This window comes from Pleurodeles waltl, chromosome 3_1 (genome assembly GCF_031143425.1).
Source record: "Pleurodeles waltl isolate 20211129_DDA chromosome 3_1, aPleWal1.hap1.20221129, whole genome shotgun sequence".
In the NCBI taxonomy this organism is placed as follows: domain Eukaryota; kingdom Metazoa; phylum Chordata; class Amphibia; order Caudata; family Salamandridae; genus Pleurodeles; species Pleurodeles waltl.
The window spans coordinates 862910304-862936196 of NC_090440.1; the positions used below are offsets into that span (position 1 = coordinate 862910304).

Genomic DNA, 25893 nt, shown 5'->3' on the forward strand with positions numbered 1-25893 from the left:
GTGCCTCCTTTCCAAGGTAGATAATGATGTCACATCCTGTATGGGGTTACTTCGTGTCTGCCCATTCCTCATTGGAACGCACCATTAGGACTGCACAAAGCCGCTTTCTGCAGAGCGCGTTGGCTCCTGCCAGTACAGATCTGGGAGCCACAGCTCGATACTTTGAAGGATATCTGCCTGAGAAAATGAAAGGCCAAGATTAAAGACATCTCTCTTAAAGCGGCTCTTTAAAGCGGAAGCAGCCACCAAGAGGAGGGGAGGGCGAGGGCTTTATTTTATTTTGATGACTTCTTTTGTTCTCACATCAGGACAGCCGTCTTTTCTCAAGGTCAGGGGAGCTGTGCGCCATAGTAATAGATTTCTGGTCCTGCCTGCGGTGATGCGCAGAACCTGCTTGGCATTACTAAGATGTTTCTGCTGCACACAGGCACACAGGCAGTTAGAGACATACACACACATCACATCTTTCAGAGACACTTTTACAAGAGAAAGACACGCATCTACACAAAAGTAATGCATATAAATCATTCAGGCACAAACACGTGCACACGTAAGCCAAGGAAACACACAAAGAAACACGGACACATACACACACATATACACACTCACGCTCTCTAACAGAGATATCCACAAACACTGGGGAACACAACACACTGAGGCAGTCAGATACACAGGTACACACTAAAACTCATACAGCAAAACAACTTACCAATAGAGAGACATACATGCTCACTAGGTAAAAAAAACACACACGCACAAGGAAGCACAGGTACAAAAACATACCAAAAATCAGAGACACATTACAAGTCACTTGCAGACACTTGAAAACACAAATCAGCATAAGAGACATGGCAAACTAAAACATGCATGAAGTAAGTGATGCAAAGGCACAGGAACAGGCATGCCAAACAACTGACAAAGAAAGACATATGCGTACATCAATCACTGGAAATAAATGTACACACACACATATATATTAATTCACACCAAGGGATCAACACATGCACCAAGGGACACATGTACAAAGATTTGGTATTGCGACTCGCAAATTACTTTACACTGAGTGCGATTCCCAATGGGGTCGCAAATTACCTACCTCATGAATATTCATGAGGTAGGTAGCAATTTGCGACCCCATTGGGAATGGCCGCCCTCACAGGGATGGTGACCTGCTGGAGACAGCAGACCGCCATGTCTGTGACTGCTTTTAAATAAAGCAGGTTTTGTTTCTGAAATGCAGCCCGTTTTCGTTAAGGAAAAACGAGAATCATTTTCAAAGTCAAAAATGAAGTTTCCTTTTCATTTTTTCAGAGCAGGCAGTGGTCTGTGGGACCACTGCCTGCTCTGAAAAAATATTTTCGCTGCAATTCACAAAGGCGAAGGGGTCCCATAGGGACCCCTTCCCATTTGCCAATAGGTTATTACCAGTTTGAAACTGGTGCTAACTGCGATTGTTTTGTGACCGCATTCGCGGTCACAAAACAATCATACATACCATTTGGATTCGGTATTAGGAAGGGACGCCCTTGACACGCCCCATCCTAATACTAAATCGCAAAAACCCAAAGTGTGATTTGGTAACAAGTTACCAAATCGCATTTTGGGCTTTCTACATCCCAAAAAGCATTTTTCAAGTCACAAACGGGCCGATTCTGCAAATCTGCCCCTTTGTGACTTGAAAAATGCTTTGTACATCTGGCCCCAAGTCACATAGACACATACGTCACTCAGGTAAATACACACATCAAGTCACTTATGCACACACTGTTAGACATGGCATCATTAGGGTGGTCTTACCCCAGACTTTTTGCCTTTCTCCACTTATTTTTCTGATCATCTTTTTGTTTGCCTTAGGACTCTGAGCACTTTACCACTTCTAACCAGTGCTAAGTGCATGTGCTCCTTCCCTAAAACATGGTAACATTGGTGTATCCACAATTGGCATATTTAATTTACATGTAAGTCTCCTGTAAAGTGGTATACCATATAGCCAGGGCCTGCAAATTGATTGCTACTAGTGGGCCTGCAGCACTGATTGTGCCACCCACTTAATCAGCTCTGTAAACATGTCTCAGGCCTTCCACTGCAGAGCCTATGTGTGCAGTCTCACTGCCACACCGACTCGGCATCTAAAACATCTTGCCAAGCCCAGGGCTCCCCTTTTGTTATATATGTCACCCAAAAGATAGGCCCTTGGTAGCCCATAGGCCTGGGTGCTATGTAAGCAAAAGGCAAGACATGTACTTTTGGGTTTCTCATGTCGTAGTAATGAAAAAGGCCTAAATTAATTTTAAGTTACTGTGAAGCCTGCCCCTCTCATACACCAGCATTAGGAATTCCTTATAATACATTTAAGCTGTAATTCCTGATCTGTGAGGAATAGCTCCATCATGTTTAGTACCACTCAAATGGTAATAATAAATCCTCTTTACTGGTAAAGTTGAATTTAATATTCCTATTGTTGAAATGCCACTTTTAGAAAGTGGGCATTTCTCTGCACTCAATGCTCTGTGGGCACACAACCTATCTCCAATACATGTCTACCCTGGGTGACAGCTACACTTGTGCATTCTCTCCAGACACTCACAACACAGGATACTTAACTATGTCTGCATGCATCTGCATACTTATGGGTCTTTCTGGGGAGGAGGTTAGGAAGGGCTCACACTTACACCTCAAACGGTAGTGACTAGAGAACACACAAAGGGGCTGATTACCTCCCACGGATAGTCTGGAGCCGAGGCTGACCTGAAAATGGGACCTGTACACTTCTGAACTCATGGAAATGCTGCTGGAGTAAAGACTGCTGTGTGCCAGGATTGCCACTCTGCCAGGATTGACTGCTCCCAGGAACCGCTGCCCTGCTTTGCTGCAACACCCTGCTGCTTGCTGATCTCTACCTGGTAGCCCAAGACTAGTTCACCAATCCCAGAGAGACTCCAAGTGGCTTTTGCCTTCCGCTCACTACTCCAAATCACCCCGAACAGCTTTGGCAAACTCTGCCACTTGCAACTTTGATCACCTGGAGCGTCCCTGCTAAATCTTTGACACTCGCTACTTCGAATCACCCGAGAGGTTTTGCCAAACTCTGCCACTTGCAACTTTGATCACCTGGAGTGGCCCTGCTAAATCTTTGACACTCACTACTTTGAATCACCCAAGAGGTTTAGCCAAACTCTGCCACTTCCAACATTGATCACCCAGAGTGGCGCTCATGAACCTTTGCCGCTTGCTACTTCAAATCACCCCGAGCGGCTTTGCCAAACTCTGCCTCTTGCATCTTCGGTCATCCGGAGTGGTACTGCTAAACTTTGCTGAGGGAAACTTCGATCACTCAGAACAGCCCTGATAGCGGCCTGTATTCTCCCTGCACCTGCAGCGGGCTTGCTAAACCCAACTGCTGCACTGTTCCTCGGTGGTCCCCACCTGCTTCCCTGATGACTGCACCCCGGGAATCACCAGTTCACTCCCCGACAAGAGCACAGCCAGGACATTACCGTAGTCAGTGGAATCAAAGCGCACCTTTGACAAAGAATCCCTGACACAACCTCTTTGATTGCATCATTGAGTATCAATCTTGCTTTATTTTTGAGTCTGCAAAGCAAATATTTGACCAGTTATGAACTGAAACTGTATAGTGCTGATCTTAAATTAACCAGCTAAACAAGCTTTATCTTTCTACATCCATGTGGAGTCACTTTTTGTGGTGTACCTCCTGTGACTATTGTGTGTGTGCTGCACAAATACTTTACACATTGTCTTTTAAGTTAGGCCTGCCTGCTCTGCGCCAATATACCAGAGGGTGAGCACAGGCTAATTTATGTAATGTAATTGACCTGCCATGACCAGAATTGTGGTCCCTACTTTGACAGGGTGCATACCTCTGCCAACTAGAGACCCAATTCCAAACACACACCAACTCATGTATAAACAAAAACACACTCATCAGGTCACAGAACCACACATGTTGGATCAATCAAAGCCACAAAACCAATTCACTCAGACACAACTACTTCAAGTTACAGAAAGGTACATAGCAAATCAGGTAGTAAGACTAATACCAGACATACCAGATATACTCACACACATACACAAGAACACTGGGTCCCAAAACCTCAAAAACCTAAATCAATTTTCACAAACAGAAACACACACAAAATCCCCCAAACAGAAACACTCACTCTTTCCATCCTTGTCTCTCTGGATCGCTATAGGTTTTTTACACAGTTGGCCACCAACCCTCCTGTACACAGTGGCCACACATGGGACTTCCGTTATTGCTATCTCTTACCTCTCCCTCTTCAAAAGATCTGCCATAGCTTCACTATCCTCTGCTGCCTTCACTCCATCCCTGCTAAGTGGAGGCACTCTTGAAATTCAACATAGACACCTCCTGTTCATACTCTCCGACCATCCTTATGGAGCATCATTCCTGCTTCCATCTTCAACTTTCACCTGTGCACTTATGACCCCACAAATCGTCGTTTCCTTTCTCTCTCTGTGGTTCACTTCATCCTCTTATCGTTGACTGCTTGTCCTCACAGTCTAAAAAATGGTCACTTATTGTCTGATTGTCACCTTAGACTATGATTAATTTCCTTCCCTTTTCAAACAGCCCCAGACCACTCCACGTTTCCTTTCTCCATCCTACACCATCATGTTGCTTGAAAGCTTGGAGTCCTTTTAGTAAGTAAACTCAAAGTCTCACTTATCGCCTCTGCTCATAATTCACCACATTTCTGACATCAGTTAAAACCCTCATCAATGGTGTGATGCTCACTAAAATGGGTAGTTGTAATAGCCTCATTGCCCACCACGTACACATCCCAGCTCTACACCAAAGTCCTCAAGTTCTCCACCAGTGACTAATGTCCCACAATCTCTAGATGATGAAACTGACTTCATAGCACTTGATTTTGCTAAAAAGTTCTAACTCTAGTATTACAGCCCATCATCAGCCATTCTCACTTCTACCTAGTCCAAAAAGTCACCTTCTGCATTCTCATGTTGCCATCAGAGATGAAAACCCCTCCACTAACACGTCATCCACATCACACCTCCATCCTAACCACACAGTCTGGGTCTTTCTTGCTCCTGACTGTCCTCCACTGGAACACTCTGACCATGGTTATCAAATCAAACAACACTACACACAAATTTAAAAAGAGCCAAAACACATTAATTAAATTAAACATGGACAAGATGACTCCGCCCTACGACCCAAAGTTCTTAGAAGACAAAGGCTTCATGGACATCAAACTTGTGACCTCTGGCACTGCCTTTGCAACCTCTAGCCTCAGAGGTGGCAAAATCAGTACCAGGAACACAAGGGCAGCTCGTCTTTACGGATGTCAGTTGAGGCTTCACTTTCCTTGTTTTCTGTCAGTGTTTTATTACACTAATAGCAAATGATGTATTATTCACTATTAGTGTAATAAAGAACGGAGTACAATTGGAGTACAATTAGCTGGAATATGACCCTCACTGGCAGCAGAGGTAAGTAAAAACACTTTTAAATGTATGTTGTGTGCATAGTTGCGGATGAGAGAATTTTCATGTGAGAGGGAGTGTGTGTATGTGTGAATATGTAAACATGTGAATGTGAGTTAAAGTAAAGGTGAAATAGCATGTGATGTCACTTCCGCTACCCCAGCAGTTTGGTGAATTGAAGTTCTTGAACGGCGTCTTAACTCATTGTTGCCTCTTGCTGCCTTTATACGATCATTTAATCAACGGCTGTCCGACCTATCCACTGCTGTCCTGGTCTGATGTGCAGTGTATAAGTAATCTTTGAACTAATGCTTCATGTGCAGCGCTTCTGATCACAAAAATCACCACAATGGGTAAACACATATTCAAGTCATGCAAACACTCAAACTTTGCCATACCATGACAACAAAGATAAACAAGTCCTACATAAATGAAACATTTATACACCAAGTCCAAAAAACGGAAACACACAAACCCCAGCTTTCAAAAATAAAAATAAACAGCAAGCCACAAAGTTGGCGCCCATGAAGTCGGACAATGTCATTATATAAACACACCAAATAAGAGAAACACTGACTTAGCAAGTTCCAGAACCTCTCATCCAAGTCACTAAACAGAACTTTCCTCCCTTTCAATCGCAGACACAGACAGAAATACATACAGAAACCAAGTTTCTCGCTCTCTCTACTTCACACTTGAAAACATAAAGACACAGGCACACATACGTGCATTCACACACAAACTCATAGGAACAGACTTAAAAATCAACTATCACAAATAGACACAAACCAGGTAGTAGTCAGAGAAATATGATGGGATACTGCAAGGAAAACACAAAAATATTGTACACAGAAAATGAGCCACATTAATATACATATGCACCAAGAAACCGAAATACATACTTCAAGTCCGAGAAACAATAAACCTCACCAAGATCCTCAAGCAAAACACACAACAGTCACTGAACACCATGGCTACTAACATGGCATAGTAAAATATGCACACACCCTGTACAGAAAACAGAAATTCACAAATACCAGAAATAAGAATAAGAAGCGTGTTTAGAAACCCAAGCATACACGAAACACAGGTACGTATAACACAGTCAATTATATCGCCGGGTGCAATTGTGACATAGTTATAGGACACATGAATCAAATAACAAAAACAATCACAAACAGCAAATCGCACAAACAAAAAGACATCAATCACATAAATAGGCATATACCCACGCTCACGCCAAGTAACACAAACATACAGGCACTGAGTAAAACAAAGAGAAATGCACGCCATGTTGTGTTGAATCCAAACAATACATCTTCCTGGGAGACCTCAACTACCACCTGGACAACTCCACCAACTCCACCGACCTGCTAGAAAGACTGGACAATATCGACATCAAGCAGCTGGTCATGGACCCCATGCACAAAGCAGGACACATGTTGGATCCTATCTTCACTTCCAGCACCAGGATCAGCTACAGCCACACCATGTAACTCACCTGGTCGGACCGCTACATCATACACTTCACTCTCACCGGATCCCCCCGCCCTGCCCTTATCCGCCACAGTGCCCCCTCCTGCGGCTCAACCACGGTCACTCAGCAGCAAAGGACCAACATCCTCAGCACCTCACAGCCCAATGTCACCACCAACTTGGATCAGGCAGTACAGAACTTTAATGAATGGATCATCAGGCTCGCCAACTTGGTCACCCTGAATAAATGAGACAAGACCCACAGAACCACCAAAAAAGCCAGCTGGTACAGCAAATCAAAATGCAGGTGCAAACAACTGGAGAGAAGACGTCGCACCAGCAAGTACCATGCCGAGTGGGCCACCTTAAAAATGTCTTTTAACTACTTCTACCACCAGATCAAAGTCATAAAAAAGAGAACAGCGCCAACCAAACCAAGGGAGTCTTCACTGTTGTCAGAGAGTTTGCCTACCCATCTGCCATTGAAAACTCCATTCCTTCCTCATAAGAAGTCTGCAATGCCCTCGCCGACCACTTCCACAACAAGATAGAAACCATCTACAGTAACTTCGATCACCAAGCCTCCAACCTCCCCATCATCCCATCAACCTCCACCTCCGACCACCAGGTCACCGCATGGGCACAACTCAGCACACCGAACACCATCACACTCATGAACTCCATCCACTCGGGATCACCCACCAACCCCTGCCCCCATAGGATCATCAACCTCAGAAGAAACAAGATCAGCCGTCAGCCCACCACCATCCACAATGCCTTGGTAAGCACAGCCACTTTTTCAGAAGCTTGGAAACACACAGAGATCGGACCCCCTCCTCAAGAAGGCCTCTGCAGAACCCAGCAAGCTCTAGAATTACCGCCCAATCTCTCTGAGCCCATTCCCCACCAACGTCCTGGAGAAGGCCATCAACCTCCAACTCACCAAACACCTGTTGAGAACCAACGTGATAGACCCCTCCCAATTAGGCTTCAGAGTCATTCACAGCACCGAGACAGCTTTGATCTCCGCAACAGATGCTTGACAGAGGAGAAGCTGCCATCCTGATCTTGCTCGACTTCTCCGCCACCTTCAACACCGTCTCACACCACACACTGATCAACCAACTATGTCAGATTGGAATCACAGACGTTGCGCTCAGATGGATGGCATCCTTTCTCACGGAATGCACCCAGAGAGTTCCCCCTTCACCTCACAGGTCAAGCACACCACCTGCGGCATCCCCCAAGGCTCCTCCCTAAGCTCAACACTCTTTAACATCTACAGACACCACTTTCAGACATTGTGAGATCGCACAACATCATCTTCTACGTTGATGACACGTACCTCGTCCTCCTGCTCTCAAGAGACCCCATGAAGTCGAAGACCAACTTCCACAACTGTATGAAGAATGTATCCACCTGGATGAAGGACAACTGCCTGAAGCTCACCATGGACAAAACAGAGGTTCTGATTTTCGGCAGACATTTAACCCTCTGGAACGACTCCTAGTGGCCAGCAGAGCTCAGACCCACCCCCATACTGAAAAAATTATACCCACAACCTCAGCATCATTCTCAAAAACAAACTCTCCATGAAACACCAGGTCAATGCCATTTCCTCAGGCCTCTTTCAAATGCTCTGCATATTCTGCAAGATCTTTAAGTGGCTACCCATCGGCATGAGAAAGACAGTGATGCAGGCCCTCATCACCAGCCGACTGGACTACAGCAACACACTATATGCAGGCACCACCAACAAAGTCATGCAAAGACTCCAGACGATCCAGAACGCAGCTGCCAGACTGATCCTCAATCTGCCCAAGAGGACCCACATCACCCAGCACCTGAAGGATCTCCATTGACTCCCGATCCAGAAAAGATGCCACTTCAAGCTCCTGACCCATGCCTACAAAACCCTCCATAACCAAGGACATGCCTACCTGAACCACCGCCTTCACCTCAACCAACCTCTCAGAAACCTTTGCTCAGCACACATTGCACTCACAAAGGTACCCCACATTTGCCGTTGCTGAGCGGGAAGATGCTCCTTCTCCCACCTCACCGCCAAAGCCTGGAACGCCCTCCACCTCCACACGCACCCTCGCTAACCCACTTCAGAAAGGGACTGAAAACATGGTTTTTCAAATAAACACCTGCAGTAAGCGCCTGGATACCCACTCAGGTGACAAGTCGTGCTATACAAATAACACATGATTGATTGATTGATTGAGAAAACTCTTCCCATATCCCCTTCCTACCAAATGTGGTGGCGATCTGTTTCCCTTCCTATCCTGGAAGTAGGGTTACTCCAGCACTTGGCTGGAATAAATGTCCACCCATTTCCTGGTTGGAAAGGGGGGGATAGAAGTTTGTGAATACCAACATGCATACATGCTTGTGAGTGGTCACAAATGTTCAAGGCAAACCACACCTTGAAACACCCATTTTCAACCCATTGGGTGGGATTTACAACTTTGGATTCCTCCAAACTCATCGGGTAGAAAGACCTATTACTTTGCAGAGCTCTGACAGACAAAAACAGGTAAATGGGGTTGTAGACATTACAACAAATTTATCATTGTGAATAGGTCCTTTTATGTCTTGGGTTGTTTTTGATGTCATTCAGAGGGAATGCTTCATAGCCGTTGAGACAGCGTTGTCAATTTTGATGCGGAACTAAGAAAAATTTACAAATGATTGGTTCCTCTGACACAGATGATGAATGTTCCCGGATTCATGAATTGTATGTGTTGACTATTGCTTTGTGTGACAGTAACTGTAAAGCAGTCAAACACATGCAGCGCGTAGGTCGCATCACAAAAAATAAACAAATAGATACATGAATACCATTATAAATGTAGAATTACATGGCAAGGGCAAAAAAAGCCTTCACTCTTGATGATGATCAACTTATACCTTGAGAAGCATTAATTCTAGTTTGAAAAAAGGGGCACTGGTTAAATGCACAGCAAGTTTCCTGTGGCCATCATTTAGCTAGACAGGGGGCAAGAAATGTACAGTTCTCTTTCATTAGCTGTAAAATTACTACAGAACCTGTTATTGGCCAACATGCAGCCAAAGATGATCATGAACACATTATGCCTCCTATATTAAAGAGGGTATAGTGAAGAACCAATAAGTCATGCAAGGAGAGTGGCACAGGAACTGCAGGTCCTGCTGTCAAATGGAATATTGCTATTTGGTAGCCATTAAGACCCTTTTATTGCACTCTACATCAACAGCATTCTTTGTACAGGGAACTTAGGAATCAAATATTAGTGAGCAGTGAACCAGGAGGACCCTGAGTGAGCCTTTCTACTATTGACAATACACCCCTAAAGAGCACAAACCATCCATCACGGAATATATAACTTGAAAGAGCTATTAGGTCAATATGTGGAGTGCTACTCTCATACAGTCCACTGACAGAAGGACAATAAAGTCCATTGGGTGTTTGCTCATTCAGAATGAGTCATGGAATGTATGATCCCATTCCATCAGGTAGTGGCACTAACAGCCACTCAGAGAATCACACAAATGTGCTCCTTACCAGAATACAGCAAGAGGTTGTCCTGAGGGCTAGACAACTCTTTCATTGGCCGATTTTCCAGCAAAGAACGTGAAGTCATGTTATGAATATTTTCAAGGGAACCGTAGATGCCGGCTATATGGCGTAGGTTGGGGCATAAAGTACACTGCATCCTTTAAGAGGCAGCATTCACAGGGATGGATCCCTAAGGATCATTCTTGCACGACATCAGAGAGAATAGAGCTTTGTGGGCCATGAGAGTCAGAAGAACGTGTGACCAGCCACAATCCATTCAAAAGAACTCTGGGGCTGATGGACCTCTACTGCCTGACAGTATGCTGACACAGAGACTCATTAGCACTAGAGGGAGCACTCTCATCTGTTCGAATGCAGAAATTAGTATAAGACCAGAGGCGATTATGAGGATGAAAGAACTTTAAGATAATGTATTAGTGTAAATGGTGGAGAGCCATGCCACCAACCAAGGTCAGACTGATGAGCCACAGTGGCCATATAGCCTCAAAACAATATGCAGATAGGTGGGCCACATGGACAATAAGGCCATACCATCAGTTTGTATAAAGAAAAAAGGACATTGATCTCTACCATCATCTAGTAAACATTTAAAGTAGTGTCTTAGAACAATAGGGTCCTACAACATATACACCCAAAATAGACCTCAAGGACCACAGAGTTCCACAATTAGTCAGTTAGTATGCATCACATAGGGCCATAAGTCAGTATACGGCAAGGTGGTTATGAAAGTCATAGAGCTTTGGAATTAGCCCTGTTGATGGAGAGTGGTCAGTAAGATGCAAGCTCCTTTCCATTAATGAGTTGCTAGGGAAAGTTGTCATGAGAGCACAAATCCTTTTCACAATAGCAAGGGCACAGGGAGAATGGTAAATAGTATCATTTGGTCATTACTTTAGCCAGGAAATTATGAAGGTGGACAAATAGATCATAGATCTCCACCATTAACGATTGTGCTAGGAGAGTGTTTATGATTATAAAATAGCTTAGACTAAGAGCTTCTTCAGAAGGGCCATAGAATTTGCCTCCAGAAAGTGCAGTTGAAGAGTGGTTAAAAGGACTTTAGAAAGCAGTCTGGGGGATTAAGGAAAAAGACCAGAGCTGAGCCATAAGTTATAAGCCATTTCACCAGGCATCAAGTCATGAAGATGATCATGTAGAGTGCATGAACCAAGAGGAGCACAAACTCCAAAGACTTTAAATGCAGCACAGTAAGAAGGTGCATGTGAATAATTAATGAATCGATCAAAAAGTCTAATTATTGTATGAATGGCAATGAGTGGGTATCACCATTACCTCTATTAAATCATGAGAAGCCATAAAGAACACAGAGTCTTGCAGTGGGTTTTGCTACAGGTAATAGCCCAAGAGACACATAGAGCCATGTAAAGGGACACTGCACATTGACAGATCCTGCGAAGATCAACACACTGTGCCATCGGGTAGTCAGTAGTAAGATGGGTGACACAGATAACGCAGTCTAGCGCAGTTACTGGAGATTGTATGAAGAGGACAGTCAGAGGCAGCCTGTGAATGACACAAAATCTTATTGTTAGAAAGATGGTGCTATATTGTTATGAGTAGGGCTCCCGGTTTCATTGTATTTTCCTTCTGTATTTATCCATATTGATTTTTTGGCCATCTTATTGGTATTTATCCATATTTATTTTGCATTTCAGGAGTAAATGGAGTTGCAAATGGTATAGTTCCACATTTATTTTACTGATCATAATTTGATGCCTGTCACATTTTGGAAAATTAAGCAGCCAAATATAAAAAAACAATACACCCACAGGTACCTTTCACCATTATATTACATATATAAATATATTAATATATGCTTGTATTTAAGGACATTTTATCTTGTTTTTTTGCAATTCCCCATGCTGCCGATCTGCTCAACTGTTGGCCCATAATTAATGAAAGACAGCAAGGAGAACCACTTACAAAAAGCACAATTTTCAGTATTTTTCCACTTTTACCACTAAATACAGACAGGAAACACATTGTTTTCTGTATGTATCCATCTGTAAAATTCAGTAAAAACGGAAAACTGGGAGCATGTTTTGCAAATGTATACATATTCCCATGTGTTCTGTGAGCTTAACAGTATCCTGCCTCTGGCCCTTTGACACACAGTCACGTACAATACTATTATCTTTTGCCCATGATTTCTAAAATACAACCATGCAAACCCACGGAAACATAAGGAGAGGGCACAGCTATTTTTCAGGGCCACTTTCAGAACTGAAAGGAGCAGAAGCCAGCATCCTTACATTACATGAAATTCTTCTAGCAAGTGTGAAAGCTGCAAGCAAAGGATGATAAAATCAAAGCCACTATATTATGTGCATATGGATTGTTCAGACTGATCTGCAATAATGCTTATTCCTATATGCAACCCACTCTATTGTGCATTAGTCCATTTCTGAACAGAGATGTCAGTCTCGAGGCCACGTGATAAAGCTGCCGATGTGGGGGCAATGATGATCTTTGGCCCCAGGTTAAATACATTTCCCCTGGGAACTAGAAAGGACTCTCATTCATAGGATAGAGACAAAATGTTCGCCAGTACCTTGTGCTTCAGTCCTTGTCTTAACCATCCACGTTCTACAGTCCATACATACAGATAACTTAATTCAGGTTCCCTCACTCACCAAAGAAGATTGCCAGAATATGTACAGAAATGCGCCATCACAACTTTACAATGGAGAATTGGAGTGACTTGCGTACATATTTAGGCATGTGCCTCGATCACATATGAATCCACCCTCATATTTAAGCTTATCAGAGAGACCGAAACCTAGAACTCAAACTTTAAAAAAAAGCCCTGTATTATAAAAAGCGGCTGAAAAATGATTCAAATACCCATTCAGTTTTGAAGATATGGAGCATTAGATCTCAAGTCTACAAATTGGTCAAAGCCAGGATATCCCACTACACATTGCACTGTCACCCCCAAATTCTGGAACATAGCCTGCTCTGGGAGATCTTTAAAATACTCAGATAACTTAGACATATCTGTGAATGAAATAACAGCTGCTCTAGTGATACTGTGTTCTCAAGTCTTTTTTTACTTCCATAATATCTAGTGAGTTTATTCGTAGAAGACACTTGTGTTGGCTCTTACCTGTAAGTAATGATATCCCCTGTCTTTGGCCTTGGCCTCCTGGAGCATCATCGCCTTGTCTTGGTTTCCTCCTGAACTGGGATAGGCCTCCCGTGCTTGACTGACGGTCATGGTGTGCCAGGCACTCCTCTTGAGGGTCTGCCCATCCAGGGACATGGACATACCAGCACAAGCCAGGCACTTCCCCTCAGCCCCACTCTTTAAACTCTTCAAGGTTAAGTCTCTGAAGGCACTTTCAGGGGTGTCCACACAATACTGGGTTCCCTGGTCCACTGCGTGCCGACCTGAGACCATGAAGCTGCTGTCACTGTCCAGGTTGTCATCGGAGCTCCACCAGCCTGTTATCTTGGTTCGGTGCCTGGAGTCCATTTTACGATCTTTGCTTTTGCTCCTTTTGCTGTGTCGGGACTGGTGGTGGTGGTGGTAGTCTGCTCCCCGGGGGTCCATCTTGGTGCCATTGTATTCTCTTTTGGAAGGGGCCTCCAGAGAGTGGGACTTGGCAAAGAGCTTTTGGACAGAGTGCACCAAGTGGCGGATTCGGCTGGGGCTCTCGCTTCGTTGTTCTGAGGTGCTGGTCCTCTGATACTGGAGGGTGTGGAACCCGTCATGGTGGAGAGGGAGCTGCTTCTCAAACTGATCCAAGAGGTTGGGTGGCAGGCGGTTGATCTTACTGGAGGTGTGCGCCACCGCGGCCATACATTCATCGCAGGAGTCGTACTGCTGCTGGTTGTGGTGCATCCTGGGGAAAGTGCTACTACTGGCGGTCAATGGCTCTGGCATGCTCATCGACCCGCCTGGGCACTCAAGAGGGATTGCGGCACTCCGTGAAGAACAGTAGTGGTGGTCCAAGGAACAAGACTTGGATGGGCTACGGGGATAGATCTGTCGAGGGTCCTGACTGTGGTGCGCGTAGTCCAGGAGCTGGTCACAGTCTTCGGGGATGCAGTGACATGGGTGCCCTGTACAGTGCTGGGATTGGGTGCGTTCTCCATGATATCTTCTCATGATGTCAGCACGGCAAAAGTGACCGCTTCATGGCTCCAGCCAGTGGTCCTGGACGACCTAGAGATGAAACAAGATCAATGGAAAACAGTTAAGCACTTTATTGATTATGCTGCAGCATTTGCATAATATCCTTAACATCACCTGGCATCCAAATAATAGAGTAGTTTGTAAGTTGATCGCAAACACAGCATATAAATTGACTTTACTCGAGATCTAACAACCAGCCAAAAGAGGATGCAACACAATAATAGTAGAATAATCTAAGTAAAACCCTTCTTTTGGGGAATAGGTGCTAGATTGGAACCCGTAGAGCTTGATCATGATCACTGATATGAATATTTAATATGGATGCTGGAAATATAATTAATATCCTTTTTTGTGGCATCTGGAGCCGTATAGCTCAATTGTTCTGATACTCACACCATTTTAGGAGGCATGTTTCATCCTTCTAATGCACTGTGTGCTTTTGTAGCAATTCCGGCACACAAACTCCCCCAACTGGGTAAGTATTTCTTTTTTGCAAGGTTAGTGAATACATGGAACAAGCTGACGAGCTGATGATTGGAAGAAGATTATTAAAAAACCAGAGCACAGTAAAGTGAGTGCAATGGCACTTATTAACTAGGCTGTATCTGTAGCATCTACAAGAAAACATTACATGAGGAAAGGGTAGTGTGGAAAGTCCTGTTCCTATAATTTTATTTGTGTTTACTGAATGCATTTGTAGTCCACAGACTGGCCTTTAGATGGAGTAATGTGCTGTACATAGTACTGGGGTTAGATGGTAGGCTTGTAGAGTTAAATAGTGCATGCTGTGATAGTTACATCAATGGATGGTGGGGAGAGAATGAACCAGGAGAGATTCAAACCATGGGCAGTATTAGACAGTAGAGAGATGGCTATTGAGATATTTCATGATGTGGTGTGGAGAAGGGGCTAGTTTTAGCTGTTTGGGGAAGGAGGAGAAGATGGGCCCCTGTGATTCAGCCGTAAGAGTAGATGAGCAGAGAGGAGAAGCAGAGGAACCTAACAGCACTTCCTTCATGTCCTCTCACACTAGTTGAGTCTTAAAGGTGCTTGGGAATAACAGCAAAAAGGAAAGTAACAATAATGCTAGGATTGAGAAGTACTGCTCTACGTAGCTGTAAAAGTGCCACAAATGGTAGTCATGTAGGTTTAGCTCATATGTGTAAAATACTTGCTATTAACTATTCTGTGTTACAAAGGCCTCATAACCACATCTTCTAAAAAAGTTAACAACTCCCAGTTTCTCTGCTGTGACATGCCTCAAGCGCAGTTTCACTCTCAATTTCTGGGGCCGGGCCAGGCCGTGTTGCTCACTCAGGGATTCCAAGTGCAGCAGTGCTTGTATCCAAGGGTTGGAGGCGGAGAATGAAGGTTTCTGCAACTTCCTACGTCAGCACCCGGATCACATGATGAGGGCTGAGGATGAGTCATGGAAATACAGCATCTCTCTCAGGCTTCTCTTGGCACTGTGGTGCCCTTGGGTACACAAAGACAGGGATTCCTCCTGAAGAAACACTCAGGTGGCATGGTGTTCGCATCCTCAGGCTTCTTGCAGCACTCCATCGTCTTTTTGGTATCCAACTGCAGCGATTCCTCATGAGCGTACATAAGTACCTGGGTGATGTGGCACTCACACCCTCAGGCTTCTCCTGCCACTGTGGCATCTTTAGTGATAAGAAAATAAACAGCGCGATTGAGATTGGTGAATTGGATCGGTCGTCTGGGAATGAGAACTTGCAGGTCACACAGTGTCCTCATTAACCCTTGTAGGCCCCCCTTTCCAAGCAGAAGGGGATGGAAGTTTGTTCTAGTCCTGAGATTCCATTGCGGGGGCACATTTACAAGCCTTTGGAGTTCTTGGGGAGGCAGGGAAGTCTTCCCTCACAGCAGAAGCAAAAGGCAGCAAGTTAACACAGCAAGCACAGTGCAAAGTGGCAGGCCCTCCTGGCAGCACAACAAGTAGTATGCAGCAGGCCAACACAGCAAAGCAAGTGGCAAAGTGGTAGTTCCCCCCTTGCAGTTCAGCTCCTGTTAGTTGCAGAGTCTCTTCAGGAGCCCAAAGTATACTAGTTTGGTGGTATTTAGGGTCCAGTACTTATACCCAAAAAGTGCTTTCATATAGGGGAAAATTCAAATGAGTCTTCGGAAGTCCACAAGGGTCCCTTTCGTGCTTGCCCTGTCTGCAAGGCTATTTGTGGGGGGTAGTCAGGCCTTTGTGTGGAGGCAGGACCCCATCTATCAAAGTGCAAGCATCAATCCCTCCCCTTACCTCTGTACAGGAAGACCCATCAGTATGCAGAAGAATGCAGATACAGATGATTGTCCTGTGTTTGTGGCTGTCTAGAGGGAATTCACAAAATATAGCTGTCACTTAGCCCAGCCCAGACATGTATTTAGGAACATGACAAGGCACAGAATGGTTAGAGTAAGAAAATGCCAACTTTCTAAAAGTGGCATTTTCAGACTTTCAATGTAAAATCTGACTTCACCGTAAGTTGTGATTTTAAATTGTGAACCCAGAGACACCAAACTCAACACCTTTATTTACTCCCAATTGGAAATTACACTTAAAATATTGTTTAGGTAATCCCAATGCTATCCTATTGGAGAGATAGTCCTTGCAGTAATAAAAAAAACAAATTGAAGAGTGTTTCACTATCTGCACATGTTGAACTTAAAAGTACATTTCCAGTTTTTTTTTAAGTACGCTGCACCCTGCCCTTAGGGCTAATTAGGGCCTGCATTAGGGGTTGCTTACAGGTAATAAAAGGGAAGGTTTGGGCCTGGTGAATGGGTACACTTGCCAAGTCGAAATTGCAGGTTAAACTGCACACACAGGCTCTGCAGTGGCAGGCCTGAGACATGTTTGAACGACTCCTGTAGTGGGTAGCACGATCAGTGCTGCAGGCCCACTAGCAGCATTTAATTCAAAGGGCCCTGGGCACAAATAGTGCACTTTACTTGCCACTTGCAAGTAAATTAAATATTCCAGTTGTAAATGAGCCGATGCTACCATGTATTAGAGTACAGAGCACTGCACTTTAGCACTGCTCAGCAGTGAAAAAGTGCCCAGAATCCTAAAACCAACAAAAACAAGGTCAGAAAAGTCTGAGGATGACCTTGCAGGAAGGGTAATTTCCAACAGGTGCCAATATAGGAGCCAGGCTCCAAAAGAACTGCAACGCAACACAAACGTCTTCTGCAAGTGTTCACTTTAATAGATTAGATTGTTTACTTGATTTGGTGACATGTATAAGAATAAATCATTTATTTCACATAAAAAGGTTGAAGGATCACTCTAAACCTACTTTCACTGTTGCCATGAGTGGGCTAAGAGACAACTGAGCGTGTAACGTGCACAGATTATTATTATAAAAAATCACCAATCAATAATGCCTTTTGCACCACGAACAGGTGTTTTTTTTAAAGTTCGCACTGTGATGTTGATCACTTCTAGGTGTTCTCTAATTTGGCAGTCCATGAAAAAGAAGGCCAATTAAGTGCTTTTCGTAGGATCACACGCTTGAGTCAAGCATTGAAGCTAGCTTTTGAGATTACGTTTTCCATTCACACAGCACGCAGTTCAGCCGGCTCGCTCCAGCTCTTCATTACAAATAAAGCGTTTGTTTTTACTTGTCTTTGAAGAGCTAAACAGTTATATTGTGTCTGACAAAGTTGACAACCAAATGCAAATATCACATTCTCAAACAATCTGGCGCTGCATAGGAAATCACTGCAAATACATTTTAGTCAAGCCGCCTGCAGCTCCCTCTTCAAGGTGGGCAAGTGACGAAGGCGAATGCAGTTTGGACCATGAAAAATGAATACAGTAGACTACAGGAGTTAAATCCGCACCTGCCTTTTTCCATATTGCAAAGTTGGCCATACCTAATGCAGAGCAGCATTATATATGTTCATTTTAATTGCCCTCCAATGACCTAAATAATCAAAACTCTTTGTGAAGAAACCCATGTCCCCAATGGAAACAATTACAGTGAACCACTTTATTTGCACATGCAGCTGAACATACAGTTTGGAGCACATGTGAAAATAAAGTGTAAACACTACCATATTTTCGGCTGATCAGGGCCAGGTGTGTCACACATGCAAAAATTGCTTTCAATCTGATGGAAAAAAGTGAGCAAGATTTACGGTTGTGGATTGTTTACTGTTGGGCAATACACAGCAGTAGATATATGCAGGGAAGTCTGAGACATCTAGTTGTGAATCTCCGGAATTACAAAAATCTTGATAAAAGACAGTAGGAAGTACAAAATGATTTTTTGTGGAATGAGGTCATAGAAAACATAATACTACATGTAGATATTTGAGGTATATGTATGTAAATGTGTGTTTGTGTTCCAAAATGTGTTTCCCTATTCATTTTTTAATAGGAATTGTAGACAAAGCTACAACCCAAAGTAAACAAATTTACATCAAATTTGGCAGAAAGTTGTACCTTGGTCCAGAAAGAGCACCTATGTCAATTATTATCGTATGGGGCACAGTGTAGAACACCCTGCCCAAAAAATGAAAAAGAAGAACTCATATGAATAGAGGATGGTGGGTAATAAATGGGTGGATGAGATACACGAGAAAAAAATACATCCAATTCAACTAAAGATAAAGATTTTAATCAACCTTAAAAGGTTCAAACATGAGTGGCCTTTACAGAATTCAACGTAATTCGCAATTGTTATGCACAGCTCTCGCCAGTATGTTTTCAGCTCTGTGAGCTATATAACAGCTCTATGAATTAAATAAAATGTGAGCTCATAAGGGACATACCTAACTGCGTCAACAATAATTTAATTAATGGTTTGGTGGTAATCACCTAGGAAGAGTATAATATATATATAAACAAATATGCTAAACTCTACTTTTAAAGTTGTCAGTATATATTGATTGCTTATTTCAAAGTCTCTCCTAGGCTGAACTGTAGGTAGGGGAAGACATCAAGCCTTTCTCTTCCCATGGTCCTAGGATCTATAACTCTTTGCTTTACAGGAGCCAGCAAACTCCCTCGATTCTGCTCTTCAGGAAGAAAGTGAAGGCCCTCCTCTTCAAACAGCACCTCATTCAGTCCTGCTCAGGGAAGACACTCTGATTGTGACTGGCTTGGACTTTCAACCACAGGATTTGCAGTGAGAGGCTAAGTGATGAAACACTCGGTATTGGGACTTCGTTTGTTGTACGCTATGTTGAGAGTATGACCTAAATCTATATTCAAATAACTAGGTTTATGAGAGGAAAAGTAGACATGACAAATGAATTATACGACAACAAAAAATTCCCCTATGCTTAATTGCTTACGTCACTGATGTAGTACATGTTTTCTATAGGAGTTCAGCCACAAGTGCTATTATGGGTTAACCAACTCAATATTATTGAAATTCGCTCTGTCATCTGACTTGTGCACACACTTTTCTGATGTAAGAGCTCAAAGATATCGCACCAGCAAACCTGATAACTGTACATATTTGGGGAAGTTGATTTTAATGGCTAACAAGCTGGTAGCAAACTACTGTAGTGTGAAGTTTGAAAGTCTCCTGACTCGCACGTTTGCCAATGTATTTTTAACTTTCTAAAGCTCTGTGAAGCTCGTGAGGTTAAACAAAGAATACATTCAACAGTCTTTCTCTGCAGGAGGGAACCATTGTAGCTGTTCCAATGCACAGTGCTCAGCAGCATTTCCCTCGTCTAAATCCAAGCCTCCTGCTGGAACCCCCACTTCAGCTGGTAAAAAGCATCGTGAACCATAACACAGCTGTCCCTGTCTGCCCACCATACCTCCCCCAACCCCACTGACCATTTCGGCCCTTGGAGTTCAGCGCTGGCCTGCTACCACTGTCATGAGCCACACGACTCCCTCCCCATCCAGACCTGAGCAGCAGCCCTTGGCTACCAGCAGCCTCTCACCCCCATCCTGCTTAGACTTGTCTCTGTAGCTCCCGTCACCAATAGGCCTTCGACACACACAATGTTGGCTCACCCCTCCAGCACATCATACTTGTGCAGGAAAGGGTTCTGCCAGCTGCCACAGATGCCCTTCGGAAAGATGGATGTCCCCAAGGACATCCTGGAACAAAATATCCTGCCTTGCAGTGGGACAGCTACACAGTTACTTTATTGTTGCAAAGTGCAAAAACTTTGCCTGGTTTCACTAAAGTCGAAGTCCTGACCTCTAATACAAAAGTTTTCCTTTCGACCGATGCTAGGCCGATCGTTAAAGTGGTCTTTTGAACCTGATTTTTGAATTACATAAACAAGCAACTGAAGAAAGAATTCTGATCTAATGCACCTTGTTGCAGACGTTGCTCAAAAAGCCACAAGACGCTGCATCCCACTACAGCAGTGGTTCCCAACCTTTTGACTTCTGTGGACCCCCACTTTGTCATTAATGGAACCCAGGGACCCCCACTGAATCATCATGGGAATCCGCGGACCCCCACTGAGTCATTACTGGAAGCATGGGCCCTAATTTGTCAATATTTGTTAATATTTTTTACTTTTCTAAGCAGTCGCGGACCCCCTGAGAAGGATTCGCGGACCCCCAGGGGTCCCCGGACCACAGGTTGGGGACCACTGCACTACCGAATAAGTGTGCTTCTGGGAACATACCTAACACATTTAATCATAGGTCCCTCGTGTTCTCTAATTCAATGATAAATACAAAAGGAAGAATTGTGCATTGTCGAGCACCAGATGACTCAAACTCAAGAAGACATAGATATCAGCCGTACAGAATGTGGTGATCTGTGACCAAACAAGCAATGTTACACTCCCATCCGAGACCTTCCCATGAAATTATTTACACGTTCCTACAAAAGCTGGGTGCTACGCTGATGAGACGTGACTGAGACTATGCGAACAGACTTGTGTGCACACTTGGTGTCTTGGATTGAGGCTCTGATTTATTTTAGTTCTCTAACAGGAAAACACACTACGGAAAAAAATAGCTCATCTAGACATAGTGACATGAAACATTACACAAATTGTTCTCCTAGTCCTTCAAAAATACCTTTCTCAGCCTCACCTATTCAAGAAATTAAATTTCCCACTGTTACAGCGACTTTTGTCATTGTAGAAATGGTATAGGGAGCCCCAACGCAGGTCCAGGAAAGCTGTATCCAGGACAGATTTTTAGGCTATCAACTGGCTTATGTAAATAAGTAGAATTTAGATGATTAAATATATGCAAATATATTTTAGGTGTATATCGTTAGGATTCACGCTTCCTTGACCAATGTTGGACAGTTCTTTGTCTTTGCAGGGCACGGGGTGGAAATCTGGGACTGGGCGACTGCATGCAGGACGTTACAATGTGTGCTCTCAACCAAACTAGGAGTAACAACTGTAGCCAAATTAGTCATGGTTCAATTACCTTGGAATATAAAATCTCCTGATACTGAAATCAAGCAGGCACAAAAGGAAGGCCGGACTGGCCATATAGGACATCAGTTGTTTCTCCCGAACGCTGGAAGGGTGGCAGTCCCTTTTTGTTACTGAGGGCTTTTTTTGTAGCAGTGCAGTAGGTTTAAAAGCACTGCAGAGTTCATTGTATAATAAGGTTTTCAGGCAACATTAAAAGTGCCAAGGTAACTCTTAATGTACCTGCTGGAGAGAAATCTGAGTTTTGTCTGGTGCAGTTTTGACTCATCTATGATAGCGCAGAGAGTTAATATGCATGTACTATGCAGGTCACAGAACATAGGTTTAGGTGCACAGATCAATGGGATACTGCCTTTGTCCGAGATTATTTTGTTACTGTGCAGTTCATAAATTACAAAAATAATCTAGCACACTGAGCTATGAACTGCCATCAAAGAACGGCACGTAAACTGTATGGTACAGGAAACTTTCATTATCCTAATTTTGCTAAAAATGGTTTGTTTTGGTAGAACTAAATTCTTATTAGTAAAGTCTACTGTAACCACTGTGCTACATTCTTAATCCTGAGTTTGTGCTTCTCCAAAACAAGTACTCTTAGTAAATTCCTACCAGTATGAATGATGTGAATCTTACACCTTGTATTCCCCTTTGTGTTATGTAACATTTTCTATACACTGATTAACACACTGATGATTCATTGTCTCTGTAAGAGTGTGCATACTGTAAAGTGCTCCGACACCATACACTGGTGTGAGAGGTGCTATAAAAACAAATTAAATACATGTAAGAGAGGGGCTATGGTGAGATGAGAGGCAATGTTTGATGGTGATAGTGAAACAATCATTGACAAGCCCCAATACAGATTGCTGTATCCTGGTGCACTGTAAAGTCATTTACAGTGCTTTAAAACATTGTACAATTGAATATATAAAAAAACCTGTTTTAGAATGCACCATTTTGTGCCATGTTTCCCAAAAGTTTCTTGGGGTTAGACCCCCTCCCATTCCTCTTGAAGTAGCCAAGCTTGCTGGCTATGCACCATATGGGGTCTGGTCTGACAAATTTTGCCAGGGCTGCTTTGGGTTTCCAGTCTGCCCTAAATAACAGGGGTTAATGAAAAATATGATCGCAAGTGTAGGGCATCAGGTAAAGGGAAATGAGGGGCAAAAGTGAAATAGACAAACGAGGGGACTGGATTCGATAAAAATGAAGTATAAGTGGAGCACATGTGTTAAGACAAAAAGGGGAATGGTGAATGGCAAAAGCATTTGAAGGAATCGCACCATTCCAAAAAAAGAACAAATTAAAACAGGGAATTACAAAATTAAGGAGAAAATGGTACCAGAGTTAAAAATAGTAACATTACACACTCGCAGTTTCATCGTCCAAGATTATTCATAGAGTGATTAACGCTCCAGAGAAATATACTTGGACCCAGATCCAGGGGCTGAGCAAACTAGGTTCCTTTTTCAAGCCACTGCTGCCCAAGAACCATACTTATTGCCAGTAAAAGCTGTAGTACAATTCTCATTTGTAACACTCTGAACTTATTTTTGCTTTAGAGGACAGTTTCCAAAGGTTCTTTACAGCTCGTACCCTGAAGAGAATGAGCGGTCTCCAAGACTTTGCACCATTACTACACTCACCTCAGCACTTGCAGCCTGATTACTGGCACATCATAATGTCACTCTCATCATTATCCTCTACTTGATAAAGCTGCCATCTTCAAGATAACATCTGATGTATGCTTGAATGAACAGGGATATCCCTCTTTCTATCTTGAGTAAAGGATCCGGAGCCGTATTACAGTTAGGGAGCACCCTTACATGGACCATGCAGTGAATGATGTCACAATATGGCTCAAAACCCCAATAGACATCATCAAACAAAGCAATAGAATACAAAGATGGTGATTGTTTGAGAGGATCTTCATTGGATGGCCCCTTAAGGATTTGCATTGTATACAGCCTAGAACAGTGCCATGTCAGAGCAAATTTGCTGTTCACAATGCAGCAGAGAACCTGCTCCTGCAATGCGAACAGCACATTACTGAAAGGCAGAGTGACTTTTTCGCTGCAGGCTTCAAACATGGCTTGTATTCTAACAAGCACTGGCAAAGCCAATCGGCCTTGCTTTGGGGCTAATTGATTTTGCCAATGATTTTCAGCCTTGATATTAAGCGTCTCTGATTCTGTGCATCATAGCTAAAGAATAAAAAAGAAACATTTAATGCTCCTGCCCACATTATTTTGGAGCCATGCACACCACGCATGTGCGTGCCTACACAGTGACCTACTTGCCTTTGTAGTTACCAATCTGAAATGTATTGGCAAATAAAAAGAAAGAAAGGGCATGAAAACATTTTTATAAAGTGATTAGAGGAAAGCAACATGGAGAGCTGAAAGGAACACATGTAGACGCAACACTGTTGTGGGGAGAAGGAAGCAATGGGTCAAAAGTGGGTAAAGCAACATGAGGGTACAGAGGAGGGTGGCAACACGGGGGATGCCAGTGGTGGGCTAACTCCACAGAAAGAGAGATAGACAAATGTGGTTTTGGGGGGAACAAACTAGAGAAAGACAGCAACATGTAGCTGTGTGGGAGAAACAAACTATAGAGAACGCAACAGAGAGAGAGAGAAGTACACAAAGACAAGTACAACATGGAGGTGGCAAGGAGAAGCCCAGAGGTTATAGAGAGAAACACAGAGTCCAGAGTGAAGAAATACATGAGGGACACAACTTGAAAACACATGCACTCTCATGGAGTGCATAGCCCAAAAAGAAAAAAGTAGTGCTTGAACAGCAAGCCACGGAAGCATAGAAGCCAGTCAATCAAAAGAGGGGGTAAAAAGATAATGCTCTAGGAAGGGATAAACATAAGATTGACAAGCTGGGACACAAATTAGGAGGGGGCAATTGAGATTGACGGGACAGCCAACCAATGGTAAGCAATGGGCATGCTCCAAGCACTGGGGAACAAATGATTCACGACAACTGGGATACCATAGGAAATTCAACAAAATTGGGGACTACAAGAGGAACACTTTAATCTAAATTGAAAAATGATACCAAGTACTATGATCCACTATACTATTGGTTGGAATAGCTTAGTTTGTTAAGTGGGGAATAGGTTTTAACAACTAACAGACGAGAAATAGAACCCACTAAAAATTACCACGCTCTTCTACTGGCTGACGTCCTAAAGCGTTCTTTATGCTATGTTATTGTTTTCTGTTTTCTAAAAACTAATGACAATAATTTTAAAACATGATAATGTACTATTGTCTTTGAAACCGGATCAGTTCTTTTCAGTAATGCGCCACGAAGAGGCTGTGACATGATACTTGATAGGAAAACGCACACTTGCTAAGTCACAAACTGCTATTTTCCATATATACAATGAATAAAACTGTTTGCTGTTAAATGGCGAGCGCGGCACTGGAGATGTGGTGTAGAAAAGGTAATTAATGTGGCAACGGGTTAGAAGTAGGCCCACTGTGCTCAATAACAAAAGTCTAGCACGTGTACAAAACTCATAATGTGCAGAACTGGTAGCACAAATTCTGAAAAATTCGAGTTTAAACCTAAATACAAAAAAGTCATCAAGTTGCTCTTATCACAAAATAGCCATACTCTAAAACGGATCACATATTTATTTTTACACCATATAGAGAACTTAATTTATGCATATTTTTTTTTCAAGACTTGTCAGCTTCTTAAATATCACAAAGTTGTTGATTTAAAAAAAGTAATGGTTAAAACTCTTGAAAAAGTAAAATGTAGAAGAAAGCACATCTTTTGGGGAGAGA

At 43.2% G+C, this 25893-nt stretch overlaps 1 protein-coding gene across 6 annotated transcripts in view; it reads right to left on the minus strand.

Moving 5' to 3' along the window:
- Positions 1-25893, minus strand: part of DLGAP3 (DLG associated protein 3) — a 1018817-nt gene that overhangs the window by 275342 nt on the left and 717582 nt on the right. For all 6 annotated transcript variants that reach the window (XM_069223793.1, XM_069223790.1, XM_069223789.1 and 3 more), the window contains exon 5: positions 13659-14720. In XM_069223793.1, the coding sequence (XP_069079894.1) occupies positions 13659-14663 (1005 nt within the window). In that variant the 5' untranslated portion in view covers positions 14664-14720. The remainder of the gene's footprint in view (positions 1-13658; positions 14721-25893) is intronic.